Source organism: Ursus maritimus, unplaced genomic scaffold (genome assembly GCF_017311325.1).
Source record: "Ursus maritimus isolate PB19 unplaced genomic scaffold, ASM1731132v1 scaffold_33, whole genome shotgun sequence".
Classification (NCBI taxonomy): Eukaryota; Metazoa; Chordata; class Mammalia; order Carnivora; family Ursidae; genus Ursus; species Ursus maritimus.
In genome coordinates this window covers 24747783-24761505 of record NW_024425897.1, presented here as the reverse complement: position 1 = coordinate 24761505, position 13723 = coordinate 24747783, and the positions used below count along the sequence as shown (strand labels likewise).

At 58.4% G+C, this 13723-nt stretch overlaps 1 protein-coding gene across 1 annotated transcript in view; it reads left to right on the top strand.

The window, feature by feature from the left end:
- Nucleotides 1-13723, top strand: part of NCOR2 (nuclear receptor corepressor 2) — a 172129-nt gene that overhangs the window by 87376 nt on the left and 71030 nt on the right. Inside the window, exon 15 of the mRNA XM_040620026.1 lies at nt 12926-13062. Coding sequence (XP_040475960.1) covers nt 12926-13062 — 137 coding nt within the window. The remainder of the gene's footprint in view (nt 1-12925; nt 13063-13723) is intronic.

Sequence of the window (13723 nt, the reverse complement as noted above, 5' to 3'; positions counted from 1 at the left end):
TTGCCTGAGTTTTCAATCTTAGGCTGCTTGAAAAATAACAACAAAACATCAACTGTATAGGCCAAACAACTCCTGTTTGCTTTTTTTTTTAAATTAAGTTTTTATTTTATTTTTTATTTTTATTTTTATTTTTTTTAAAGATTTTATTTATTTATTTGACAGAGACAGCCAGCGAGAGAGGGAACACAAGCAGGCGGAGTGGGAGAGGAAGAAGCAGGCTCCTAGCAGAGGAGCCTGATGTGGGGCTCGATCCCAGAACGCTGGGATCACACCCTGAGCCAAAGGCAGACGCTTAACGGCTGCGCCACCCAGGCGCCCCTTAAATTAAGTTTTTAATTATAATGCCAGTGTAGTTTAACACATTAGTTTCAGGTGTGTAATAGAGTGATTCAGCAATCCTGTGTGTTACTCAGTGCTTACTGTGATAAGCGTGCTCTCAATCATATTTGCTCTCCGTATGTCCTCGGACCCTGGTGGTAAGAGCTCTGGATTCGAGAATGGCAAGGCTTGGGCAGTGGACGTAAAGAGTGGATTGTGTGTGACTTGGGGCAGAGGCCAGACCAGGCAAGGCCAGGGCACTGGGGAGCCCTAGAATATTGTATAGCAGAGGAGAAATGTCTGTTTCCTCTTTTTGTCTGCATTGTCTTGGATTAGCCATAGTGTCTGCACTGCTTCTCCGGTAAGGTTTTGTCCTCTGCTCAGTCCGGTGCCTCAGGTTGGGGCTCCCTGGATAGAGAAAGAATGCCTCTGTGTTCTGCCCCTCGCAGGAAGACAGAAGGAAGCAGGGCAGGAGGCCCCTGTCTCCTGGGAGCTGGGGCACGGCTCGGTGGCTCTCCCCTCCCTCACAGCAGCTGGGGCTACTGGTGTGCCTGCGTGGCCCGGGCCCTGCCGGGGACAGAGATGCACACACACGTCCTGGAAGGAGTTCCGTGCCAGGCAGACCCACTGCCCTCAACCACTGCCCACTGGCCCTGTTGATAAATATGGAATAATTGGGTCAACCCGGTATTGACTCTGGGGCTGTAAGTCTTTTCTCTGCCCTGAGACAGTGAAATAAATGGCAGACACAGGTCCCTCGGCCACTCTCATTAATCTGCGATGCAGTTACTGGTGGGGCCCGGGCTTCCTTCTTTCTCCTTAGTTTTGTAAAGGCCGAAATCCTGCTGATACTCCCAGTGAGGAGGGCAGGGGTTCCTGCAGCCTGGCATGGCGAGGGCGTGCCCGGGTGGGTGCCTACAGGTTCATGGATGGAGGGGTGCTGGCAGTGGTGGTCTCCGTGGGCTGAGAATGGGAGAGCCGGAGCAGACGGGAGGAGAGGCGAACAGAGACCCACGGCCGTGTGCAGCTGGGGCAGCAGGTGAGAATGGGCTTCGGTGACGTGCTGTGGGCCGGGGAACGGAAGGCGCCTGGATGACCTCTCTGCTGTGCTGTTCTTGTGTCTGACCAACACATGGCCTGCCCCTGGCGGCTAAGGACCTTGGGAATCTCAGGCCACAGCACACATGGGTCCCACCTTGTGTCCCCTTCCCTTTGCCCACACTCCCCTCTCCCGACTCTCCTGTCCATGTGGACTTCTGGGTAAAGAGCCCAGCCCTCTCCCTCCGCCCCGGAGATGGCCCCCTCGCCTCCCTGGGCAGCCACGGGAGGACAGACATCAGGTCCCGCCCAGCAGATGAACGTAGAGGCCTCGGGCACAGGGCCTCAGCTGGCAGGAGTAGCTGCTCCCTTCTGCCGGCTTCTTTCTCGGGTGGATGGGGCCTGAGCCGTCAGCTGTGTTTTATGTCTTGAGGGGAGCAAGTCAGTCTTGCCCCACCTTCCTGGGTCCCTTTAGTTTTGGAGGAACACTTAGGTCATCTCAGCCAGTATTTGTTGGGGAGACGCTGGGAGGCCTGTCAGAATCGCCAGACGCTGGCCATGCAGCGTGATGAGGCAGCGATGCTGCTGGCCATTCCCTCGGCACCAGGATCTGTGTGAGGGGTGGGGTGCATTTTCACTCAGAACCCCCCCCTTTATGGGGGGGTTACTTCCATCATCCCCGCTTTATAGGTGCCAGGAGGTAAGGAACTTGGTCTTAGTGGCATATTCAGTATTTAAACCCGGCACAGTCTGCCACTGGAGCCCTAGGGGACCCGGTGGTCCCATTTGCCACCTTTTGGCCGTGTAGCCCATCTTTCGGAAGCTGCCCCTCCTTGACCTTGTAGGCCCTGGGTTCTTCTGTCTGTAGGCTCTGCTGCATCAGGGAGCAGATGGACCTTGCTGTGGGTGGGATGTGCCCCACTGAGCCCCCATCTGTATCACGCCCCAACCCCGCGTGGGCCTCCATCTCCACTCACTGGGAGTCTGTTCCTGGCCTCACGTGAGCCTGGCTTCTGGGAGGCCAGCAGCTGGAAACTTGCAGTCTCTTTTAGTTCTCCTCTACTCTTGGGACCGTGAGCGTCTCTGGGAGACATAGAGGGCTGTCTCCCCCTCTCTGGCTGTCTTGCAGTCTCTCTTAGCACCCCCAGCCCTGTGCATGTCCCCTTCCTCTTCCGGGTGGCCAGTGGCCGCAGAGGCTGTGGTGACTATCTGTGGTGCCTATCTGTGGTTCCTGTGGGTTGGGGCCACGGCATGGCTAAGGATGGCCGTGAGGGGCCTCTCAGCGTCCCAGCCCAACAGGTGCCTGTTGGTGGGCCCTCCCCACCAGGTGTCAGATGCACAGGATTGTGTGTTTAGTCCTACTGCGTGTCAGGACTAAAAGTTCTGCCTTCGGAGCAGATCAGACCGTGATCTTTCAGGAAGCTAGAGTGAAGGCATCAGCCGAGCATGGCTGTCTTGACACCTCCCAGACTGTCTGTCGCCAGTAAGAGCCATGAGGTAGGTGTGAGAGGTGCTTCAAGGTGTTGGTGAGTGGGCTTGATGGTCCCCACCTGCGACCTTAGAGAAGGTGCGTGTTCTGAGTTGGCCGGCTCCTAGCCCAGGCCCGGAGATGGGGGGACGGTCCTCATGTCTTCACCTGTGTGCTTCTCCTCACCATTCCTGTCTCAGTGGGATTGAAGTGAGTCCCAGGCTCAAATCCCCGTGTCTGGGGAGGAGGGGATCCCATGGCGCTGATGGTGGGGACTTACTCTCCCCAGAACATAGGGGGCACCACTGCCTGCTCCAGTCCGGCTGCAGTCAGTGTCCTCAGGCTGTCCCCTCCTGGGTTTCCAGGCTGAGTCACGAACCTGAGACAGAGCTGGCGTCCAGCTGAGGGTCTCCCAGCTTCACCAATGGACTTGTCAAAAGTCAGACTGCCAGGCTTCAGCCCCTGCCCCCCACAGGGCCCAAGAGCCTGCATCTCTAACAGGTGCCCAGCAATACCAGCAATACTGGCTTCTGGTCTGGGCCACTCAGAACCCCAGCCTGTGGGATGTTTACTGGGGAGTACCCCCCCAGTAAGGGAGGGGGAGGGAGCAGGGTGGCAGAAGGGGAAATTGAGGGCATGGCGCAGGCTTACCCGCAGCCTAGACCTGACACAGTTAGGGGGTGGAGGAGATGACCCTGAAGGGGAGATGAGCTGAAATGGCCCTTCTGAGGTGTCCTGAGGTGGGAGACAGGGCCAGCTCTCAGTCCACAGCTGTGGACAGCTGAGGGCACTTGCAGCATCTGGGGGCAACAAGCACCTTCTAGAAGGGGACCTGGCCAGTCCCTCCAGGGGACGATAAATCCTGTGCATTTTAGTATTTGCAAACTACACTTCCCAGTGGTCATGACCTTCTCAAATGCTTAGCCACAGCGTGTGTAGCAAGACATCACTGCGTCTGTTCAGATGACACCCTGTCCTGTCACACCCTCATCACATGCCCTGTACCAAGCCATTTGTTCGTCACGTTGACGGTCACATTTTGAAAGCTTGGATGGTTACAAAAGTGGAATGTAAAACTCCTTGATGGAAAGCATCAGCCATTGGATGTCTCTGGGCTCAGACCCTCAGAGTCTGCGTTGCCCTGAGAGAGGTGAGGTCCACCTGGCATCCACGGCGTGGGTGCTCGGCCCTGGAGGCAAGGCGTGTGCGCTGGCCACTGGGGCACCAGGTTCATCTCTGTGTTTAGCAGAGGGTGCCATCCACCTTCCGGAAACTTCTCCATATTCTGACGGAGGGAGATCCAGGCCAAGCTATAGACTTTTGGAACGCCAGCCCCTTCACGCCCGCCTCCGCTGGACCCCGTACACCTGAGCTTTGGCAGGTGGCAGCTGAGCTCCTGGACCCTGGCCCGTGAGACCCAACCCTGAGTGGCAGGCACGCTTGTGGGCTGGGCCCAAGCCCAAGCATCCCCTCTGCGAGGTGAATCACCGGCTGAGGCTGGTGACAGTACAGTGGTTTATAGTTCATGATTCATGGACAGAGGGGCCGCATTATGCCAGCTAATTGCAGAACCAGAGTCCAGGAATGCTGTGGTCCGTAGTCGGCCTAACTCTGCAGGCCGTCGGGGAGCTGAGAGCATGAGGCGGATTTGGGCCAGCAGCAGGGCCCGTCGCTGCTTTGGCTGTGACTGAAGGGCCACTGTGGCCCTCCAGGCAATGGGGCCGTGCCGCGGAGAGGGCGTGTCCCCAGGGGTGAGTGCTCCCCAGAACAGCTGGGGCCCAGCCTCCTGGCCTGTCCCTGGGGCATCTGAGGGGGAGATGCAAGGGACCCCACTTCCCCTCCTGCCCTCTGGCCTGTACATCCTTGTGCTCTGTGGCTCTTCTCTGTGGCCCTGTCCAGCTCCCACCACTGACCAGTCACTCACCCCAGGCTCCTGTGTTTTCTAGGTTGATCTCTCTTGCCCTCTTTACTCCCTCTTCATGTCCCATCTCCCTGACTCTTTCCCCGCGTGTGAATCTCTATCTCTGTTTCCTTCTGTGCCTGCATCCGCGTCCCTCCCCCTCCATTACACCCACTCCCCTCTGCCTCCATCTCTGTCTTCCTCCCCCTCTTTCCTCCTATCCCTGCTCCTTCTTCCCGCCCCTCCGAGCCTCCTCTCCCAGCTCCTTGCCAAGGGACAGGTGACCTTGTTCCGGTTGCTGAGGCACTCCAGAGGCTCCCGTGCCTGGGGCAGCTCTCACGGGGGACAGCGTGACCTGGAAGGCCGCTGCAGGACAGGCCCAGCCAAGCGCGGTCCACGCAGGGTGGGGGCCGCTGCTGTGCTGTCAGAGCTGGTTCCCAGGGCCTGGCTGCCCCCCCCTTGGGCTGATGCAATCACTTGAGGGCTCCCCCTGGTACAGTCTGGCAGGGACGTGGGGCAGGCCAGATATGGCCACACTGACGCCGGGTGGGGCTGTGTTTCTCCCGGCCCGCTGGTGAGCATGAGTGTGCATGTCCCGTACCGCTGCCTGGAGTCCAGATGGGCCTCCAGCCTGGGGGTCTGTCCGACTTTCCGGGCGGCCCAGGCCTGTAGGAGGTGGCGCTTCTGCACTGCTGGGGGCGAGCCGGGCTGGGCCGGACTGTCCGGATTTAGGGCTCTAGTGAGCACTTGTCCCTGATTGCCGCCCAGGAGGCGAGAGACCTGTGGGAGGCCCCTCCGGGCCCGCAGCCCCCCAGACACATTCCAGGAACCACTGTTCTCAGGAGGGTGGGTGGTCTCCTTCCCAGGAGAGGCCATACCCCAGGGAGCGAGCAAGCTGGGCTGCCGTTTTGGGAGAAGACAAACATGGCCTTCTCACAGGCCATGACGTGGGGGCAGGGGAGACCTGGCTCTCTGCCAGCCCTGTCCAAGGCAGACCACATCAAAGGCATAGAAGGACATGGAAAATGTGAACCCGGCCCCGAAAATGTGAGCGTGGAGCATTTGGACCCTGGAGGGGGCGGTGAGAGGTCGGGGGCTGACAGACCCCACATCCGGGCATCTCAAGCTGGGCTGCCAAGAGTCAGGAAATAGTTACCAGAAGAGCAGCATTTGTGTGGGTCCATGCCAGTACAGGCCACAGCAGGAGGCCCCCCCCCCCTTGGGCTTGACCACTCGAGCATCCTGGGTGGGTGGTGGGCATGTTGGAGACCTTTTGTGTCATTACTTCACATTGTCCCCATTCTAGGTGATTCCACAGTGAACAAGACAAACAAGGTCCCCAGAGTGGACACGTCCATGTGGGAGGTGGACAGTGCACAAGTAAATTAACCTGAGTATTTGAGGTGGTGGTAAGGGCTGCAGAATTTCAGGAGGCAGCTGACATGAGGGAGGGCAGCTTTTAGGGAGCTGACCTCGAAGGCTCCTCTGAGAATGTGTCATTTGAATTCAGACTTGAGTGATAAGAAGGAACCAGCCAGGCAGAGTTGGAGGGAGAATCCCAGGCAGTGAGTGCAAAGGTCCTGAGGTAGGAATAAATGTGGCATCTTCCATGAGGCAAGGGGGAGCAGCCCCAAGGGAAGTGGGTGAAGTGAGCAGGGGCAGGCAGGGGCTAGATCACATGGCCTTGTGATCTGTCAGACCATTGATTTTATTCCCAGTGGCAGGACAGGAGCTGATCAACAATTTAAGACAGAGCTTTGGCTGCCACAACCACACACCTCCGTGCAGGCAGAACAGACGTCATGGGTGTGTGTGTGTGTTAAATGTTACTCGGGTTTTGCTGGCACATCTGTTTGTAGGGGAGTGCTGGGGAGTGTTTAGCAACCAGCCTTGTGGGGGCGAAGCCCCGATTTGTAGCACATAGCAGTTGCCGTGGTATAAATACTCCCACCGTGCCCGATGAAGCTACCAGCGTGACGTCACCAAAGGTGGAGCTGGGAGGGGACGTGCCGAGCACAGTATCCTATCCCACTTCCGCTGTGTGGATGTGGTTGTGTAAATAACCCCAAGAGCTTCGATCACGGATCTGTGTCGTCAAATAATTGGGAAGTGATGCATTTTCAGTACTTCTTACCTTTGTTTTTACCATAGTTCTTTAACTGTCACGTTGTGTAGTTTAGTTTTTAATAATGGCTGTGTTTAACAGCTTGCCTGCAAAATCCTTGAAAGTTGAAGTCTTTCGTGAGCTGATCCGAACCAGCTCCAGCACATCTCTGTCTGGACTTGGGGCATCCCCGTCTGTGTTTCCCCAGGAGGGACAGATGGACTGGATGAGGAGGGTAGGGGGCTGAGGATCAGGTGGGGGTGGCCAGGACCAGGAATCTCCGTTGCGTCTTGCCTCTGACGCCTGACCCCGACCCCAGTTCTCCCACCTACCTGCCTTGGGCTCCTGGGCCCCCTTGTCCCCACTTCCAAGAGACGGCAGGTGTCGTGAGGACAGAACCCCCTGCGGGATTTGCTCGCTGAGGGGCGTGTGGTCTCTACTCAGTGACAGGTTTGTTGACTGAGTGGCTGAGATGGCATTGCCCTCGGCGCTGCTGCGTGTGGGGTACGGGGAAGCTCTCATGGCACGTTTCTGAGGACCTGTCATCTGAGGATTAAATCCCGTCAGCGCTCACTGGACTCTCTCCTGGAACCGACAGCCATGCGTCCGTTGATAGGTTGCCGCGTTGCCCTTCAACATGGGCCAGAAGACGTCATCCCCTGCTCCCCCCTCCACCTCTGATGGGAGCCTTCAGTGGCTGGCCACTGCCATCAGGGCGCCCCCCGTATGTCCGAGCATGGGGGTTAAAGGTGACCAGGCTCTGCAGCCATGTCCAGTATGTCACACGGTAAGGACAGTGCTTGTGTTCATGTCGTCGTGCCTTTGCCCAGGCACGTCCCTTCCCTGCAGTGTCACCTCTCATCCTTGTCAACCGGAAAGCCTTTGGGGACTCTGCTCAGAGGCCTTCCCCGTCCCCGTGGATCAGGAAGAACCGCCACCACATTTGCCATGTGCTGCGCCTTTTAAAGTGTTCTCAGCACTGAGCCTCCTTCTGCCCTGGCGGAGTTCCTTGTCTCTGTCAGCTGAGGCACCAGCTCCAGAAGGTTGGGGACCACATTTTTGGTGGCGTGGTGTCCCCCTTTGTGGGCTCAGAGGCACGTGAGCGGAGGGAATGCGTAGGCAGTGGCACAGTTTGGCTCGAACGGGGGGAGCCTGTGGCATCCCAGCCCAGCGTAGCAGGCACGACACCTGCCCACAGGATCTTGCTAGGAAATGCTGTGCAACCCGGGGCAGCTCCTGGACTTCTCTGTGTCCTTGTGTCCTGTTCTATAGAACACAGGTAGTCCCAGGGCTGTTGGGAGGATTCGGTTAACTCACAGGGAGAACAAGGAGAAGGTGGCTTCGTCTGGTTGTGTCGTCTTTATTCGTGCAGTTTTCTGTGCAGCCCTGGTCTGGGGCTTGGCACAGTGCTGGCTCCGTTGCCACTTGCTTGTCCTACACTCAGCGCTCCGGAAGCAGGGGACCCTTGGGGATCGGAACTGATGGCTCTGGCTAACCGTAGATCCGGTCAGGTTTTCCGCAAAGCTGTGCTGTGGTTTGGGAGGGACATTCCTGACCAAGTACTGGGCGTAAAGCCCATCGTGAGCCTGACCCTTGACGTGTCTGAAAAGCAGAGGTAGACCCCACATCATGAGCTCCAGAGTCGTTTGAGATGGAGTTTGGCCTCCGGACCTCCCCCCAGGTCCACGGGTGTCCACCTGCTGCCAGTGGCAAGGGTCCTAGGTGTGTTTTGTGAAACAAGGGTCCTTGAAAGCCTAGCTCCTCAGTGTGATCCAGGAGCTAGCAGCATCGGCCTCCCCCAGGAAGCTGCCTAGAAATGCAGAGGCTCAGGCCCACCCAGACGCACGGAATCTGCATTTTCCCACTACCCCAGCTGGTTCATGCACAGTCTAGATTGAGCAGCACTGGTCTGGAGCAGGGGTGGGCACATCATGGCTCCTCTGGCCAAATCTGGCTCACTGCCTATTTTGTAAATAAAGTTTTATTGGCACATAGCCATGCCTATTTGTTTACATTTTGGTTGCTTTCAAGTTACAAACTGTGTAGAGTTGAGCAGTTGCAACAGAAGCCAGTGGACCTGTGGCCATACAGAATTAACCATGTAGCTCTTACAGGAAAAGCTTGTTGGCTCCTTGTCTAAAGCCCTAGTTCTTTTTTTTTTTTTTTTTTAAGATTTTATTTATTTATTCGACAGAGATAGAGACAGCCAGCGAGAGAGGGAACACAAGCAGGGGGAGTGGGAGAGGAAGAAGCAGGCTCCCAGTGGAGGAGCCTGATGTGGGGCTCGATCCCATAACGCTGGGATCACGCCCTGAGCCGAAGGCAAATGCTTAACCGCTGTGCCACCCAGGCGCCCCTAAAGCCCTAGTTCTAAAGCCTGGTTGCCCATCAGAGTAACCTGGGGATTTGTGATTGGTGTGGGCGTGGCCTGGGCATCAAGACTTCCCAGAGCTCCACAGGTGACCCGTGTGTGCAGCCATCGGGTGACTCTGAATTCCCCGCGAAAGCCAGTGCGGTTCCATGGTCGTGGATGGCCTGAGGTCTGGACGGAGAGCCTAGTGGGTGGTCCTCCTCGCTGACCTAGCCATTCTCCTGCTTGTTGCCCTAGACCATTGAAGGCTTTCGGAGACTGACCTGGCTGCGGTGGGGGGCCTGTGATTTGGGGCCCTGTCTCGCCCCCTAAATCTGGAGTGAATGGAGCACTCCTAAATCAGCCTCTTGACCTCCTGCGTGCAACAGGAGGCCAGCAGATGGTCATTATTGTGCCTGGTGTGTCTCTCCCACTGGAAAACATGTTTGAGGCCGGGGGGACCTGGGGTTCCTCCCTTTCATCCCCTGCACCGGTGCCACTCAGCTTGCGGTGCCGGGACACCACTCCCGAGGGATATGGCTGTCAGGTCACAGGAAACCATGAGCCCATCTTCCACGGTGGTGTTGCTGCCCTCCCCCTCCTCCTCACCCTTGCACTTAGGGCTTGGGAAGGTGTCCGGGCAGAGGCAGCGGTGCTGGCACTGGGCTTGCACACCTGGGTGGGAAGGGATGGGAATAATGAGCAGGCTCCAGTGCTGACTGGGACTCCTGAGCCTCCCCACAAGGTGGGCACAGGTCAGGGGAGTCTGGCTTAGAGCACCGGCTGCGGGGTGAGGGGCCTGCCAGGGTGGGTGGAGTTGGCAGGATGCCTGGCAAGGGCATAGCTGGGGTGAATTCCGGCGTCAGTTGGAATCCTGGTACTGCTGTTTATCAGGTTGGTCACTCGACTTCTCTGTGCTTCAGCTTATTCTTCTATAAAACGGGAGAATGAAGGGATTGGTAAAGGAGGTGATTGTAGTTCATAGAACAGTGCCCGGCACATGGCACTTGGAGCTGTTTTTGTTACTCGTGCTGTGATGTGGATGCTGATTCGGGGTGGGGGTGGTTACAGGCCGGCTCAGGCTCAGGTAGGGGCTTGAGGAATCTTGATTGGGGGACAGGGAGGGCTAGGCAGGAAGGGGCGGGGATGCCCAAAGATACCCCCCCACCCGAGGCCCCAGATTCTGATCAGAGACTCAAGTGGGGCCGTGGGGACCATGGGACCAGGCCATCAGCTGTCCTTCCTCTGAGACTGTGAGGCTTTGTTTCTCTGCAGGATGGGAACACGGGTCATTGCCCTTTCTGTCTGAGGTTGGCTAAGGGCATTAAGCAGGATAGTGCTTGCAGGGTGCTTGGTGTGGTGCCAGGGACAGAGCGCCTCTGTGGATGGCGCCCCGACTCACCACTACTCGGGTTTTCATCTCTGTCACCATCCTCGGGACTTCAGAGGGCCAGGAGAGTTGTAGATCGTGCGCAGCTCAGTGTCGGGCGTACCGTCAGCCTTTGGGAAGTGCTGGCATCTTCCCAGTGGGGCTTCTCCAGGATTCTGAGGGGGGAGGGCCGCAGGAAGGCATGTGGCTCAGGGCGGGCGCCGATGCAGACTCCCCAGGGCCTCCGCCCCTGTTAATCAGGAGGCATTGGTGCGGGGCTGGGCCCCGGTGGGTGGGGAGCTGCACCTCCTGGCCGTGCTGGGGTGGACAGTGGCCTGCTTTGTAGAGGATGAGATCCCGGGGGCCTTTGGGGCCCCACTGGGCTAGATCCAGGGGTGATGACAGGTGCCTCCTAGAGGGTGGTCCAGAGTCAGGCCCATGTGGCCGTTGGGAGGGACAGTAAGAAAAGGTTTGTAGTGAGGCTGCCGCCCAGTTGGGGGTCTGGGTGCAGATGCAGCCAAAGGCGGTGTTGGGTGAAGCCAAGCCTCTTGGGGTTGGAAAGCCCCTGCCCTGCGCAGCCCTTGCGTTAGGCTCTCAGGTGTTGCAGAAATCAGCAAATCTGACAGGTGTGGACAGTAGCCACGCCTGGTGGCCCCTGGGGCAGGGGATCCCTCCCCAATCAGCCACGCTCTCTCTCCTCCCCTGGAGCCAGGTCCCTGACCCCCGCTCACCCCCCTGCCCTCATCAGGCAAGTGTGCAGAGGGCACGCTGTGTTGGAGCAAACTGGGAAACCTCTCTGTCCTTGCTTCCAGCTGCTGGGACGGACAGCTCCAAAGAGACTCTGCCTTTTGGTTGTGAGAGGTGGCCACAGCTCCTAGGCTGTGGGAAGTTTGTGCTTTAGTGTTTGAGGAGTTCTGGAGGAGTGAGGGACAGGCTAGTTAGGGGACACCAAGCCAGCCACCGGGAATCGGCAGCAACATGGTGGGGGTGGAGAGGCTGTTCCAAGTCCAGCCGTTGTGCCCCTGGCCTCCTCTGACAGAATAAAGGGGGTTCTTGGAGAGGGGGAGGCAGAGCCAAGCCGAGCAGTCCCAGGGCGGCCACTGCCACAGCTTCAGAGAGCGAGGGGTTCCCTGTAAGCGTGCAGACCCACGCTCTGGGCTCCAGCATCCGCAGAATGCCCCCCGCTGGCCTGTGCTCCGCCGCTTCCTAAATTCCAGCCACACAAGAGGGTCTAGGGAGGGGGTCGCAGGCCCAGGCAGCCTTGTGTGTCAGACGGGCGTGTGTTCCTGATGCGGAGGAAAGGTGCAGGGAGGGAGCAAAGTCCCACCTGCCCCCACCTTCTGCAGATCTGTGTGGTTGTTTCTCCTCACTTGGTAATTGGTATGACTGTACCCCTACCACACACACGCAAGGCTTTTCGGTGGGTTTGTTTTTCTTTCATTTGGCTCATTGGCACAGAAAGATGGTCTGGTTTGGCAGTTGCCTGCAGGGAGGAGTTTGGGGTGGCCGAGAGGATCATTGTGTGTTTTGAAAGAAATCAGGCGGCGCAGAAAGGAAATAGGGCAACCTCTCGGTTAGCAGCGGGCCACCCTCACTTGCACCCCATCCTGAAAAGGGGGCAGGCTCAGCGGCCCGGGGTGATGGGGCAGGCTGGCCAGCACCTGCCTTGCCACTGGGCAGATGAAGTAAGGCCTTCGGGAGGAGGCTGGTTGGCTGTGAGCCCCTTTCATCTCCCCCTGCGGTGGAGGTTCGCTTCCCCTTGATGTGAGGAGAGCAAGCCGGCTGTTGTAAGAGTGGCTGAACATGGCAGCAAGCACCTTCAGATGGGCCAGGGCCCAGGACATCCCTCCTGGCTGCCCATTTTACAGATGTGGTGACAGGCTGAGAGGTGGCCTGAGCTTCGTCAGGGATGTGTCCCCAGGTTCCCCGGTGCTCACTCTGCTCTGGCCGGAGGCCGACCAGCAGCCCTCCCCATGCTGTTGATGGCGTCAGTCCCACTTTCACACCCACGCCAGACACCAGCTCTGTGGGGTTCTCTCATTTCCGCCTCCTGGCCCCTGGTTGAGGTGTAGGCTTGCTGAATAGCCCTGCTTTCAAGGGGCAGGATCAGTGCAGAGAGGTCGGTCCTCACCTAAGGTCACACAGCCACCGAATGGAGGAGGCAGGAGTTGAGTCCAGGCTTCCGATTTCTACACCTTGCCCGGGACTCCTGCATCCCCAGACCCCGTGGGCTGCAGGAGCTCAGGCTGTGGTCAGGGACTCTGCCCTGCAGCTGACTCCGTCCGTCTCCCCTCCTCTGCCCGCTCACTCAGTGCAGGTGCAGACACTCACCTGTCTCACTGTTCCCCCCCCACCCCACCCCGCCCCGGGTCTGGCAGCAGCAGCAACAGCAGCAGCAGCAACAGCAGCAGCAGATGCCCCGGAGCAACCAGGAGGAGAAGGAGGAGAAGGACAAGGAGGCCGAGAAGGAGGAGGAGAAGCCCGACGTGGAGAACGACAAGGAGGAGCTGAACAAGTAAGGCCGCCGGGCCGCCCATCCGGGCCCCGGCCTTACCCCCCAGGTGGCGGGGAGGTGGTCCTGACTCTGCCCGATACTGGGCTCCCGTGGGCAGCCCTGTGTAGAGGCTGTGAGGACAGCGGTTTGGCATCTGCTGATTGCCTGCCGGGAAGGGAGGCATCTTCGGCTCCGTCTGCACCTGACAGCCCCCCTTCCGGAAGCCTGCTCGGCCCCCTCCTCTCTCCTCCCGCCCGCCCTTTCCTCCTCAAACCCTCTGGAGACCTCAGAGACTGATAGCTCATTTGAGCTCTACTCCTGAGCTAATAAATCTCGGCAATGACTTTGGAGCTCTTTGCCTCCTCATCTCCTCCCCCTCCTCCGCCAAGTCTCCCGAGATGCCAGGCGGGGGAAGGGGGATCAGAGGAGCTGGCGGAAGGACTAGGTATGCAGGCGGGCCCTGCCCTCACCTTTAGAATTATCGCTGTCAGTGTGAGTTCTTGCAGATCAAGGCACAGCCTCCCGTGCCTGCCAGGGGCGGGTGCCGAGCACAGCCAGCTGGAGATTCACGCCGGAGAGGGGGGCGGGCACGGCTTCGTGCCAGGTACCTGGAAGAGGCTCAGGAATGTGGCTTCAGAGAACATCTGGCTTCGTTATCTTCCCCCCCCCCCCCCCCCCCCCC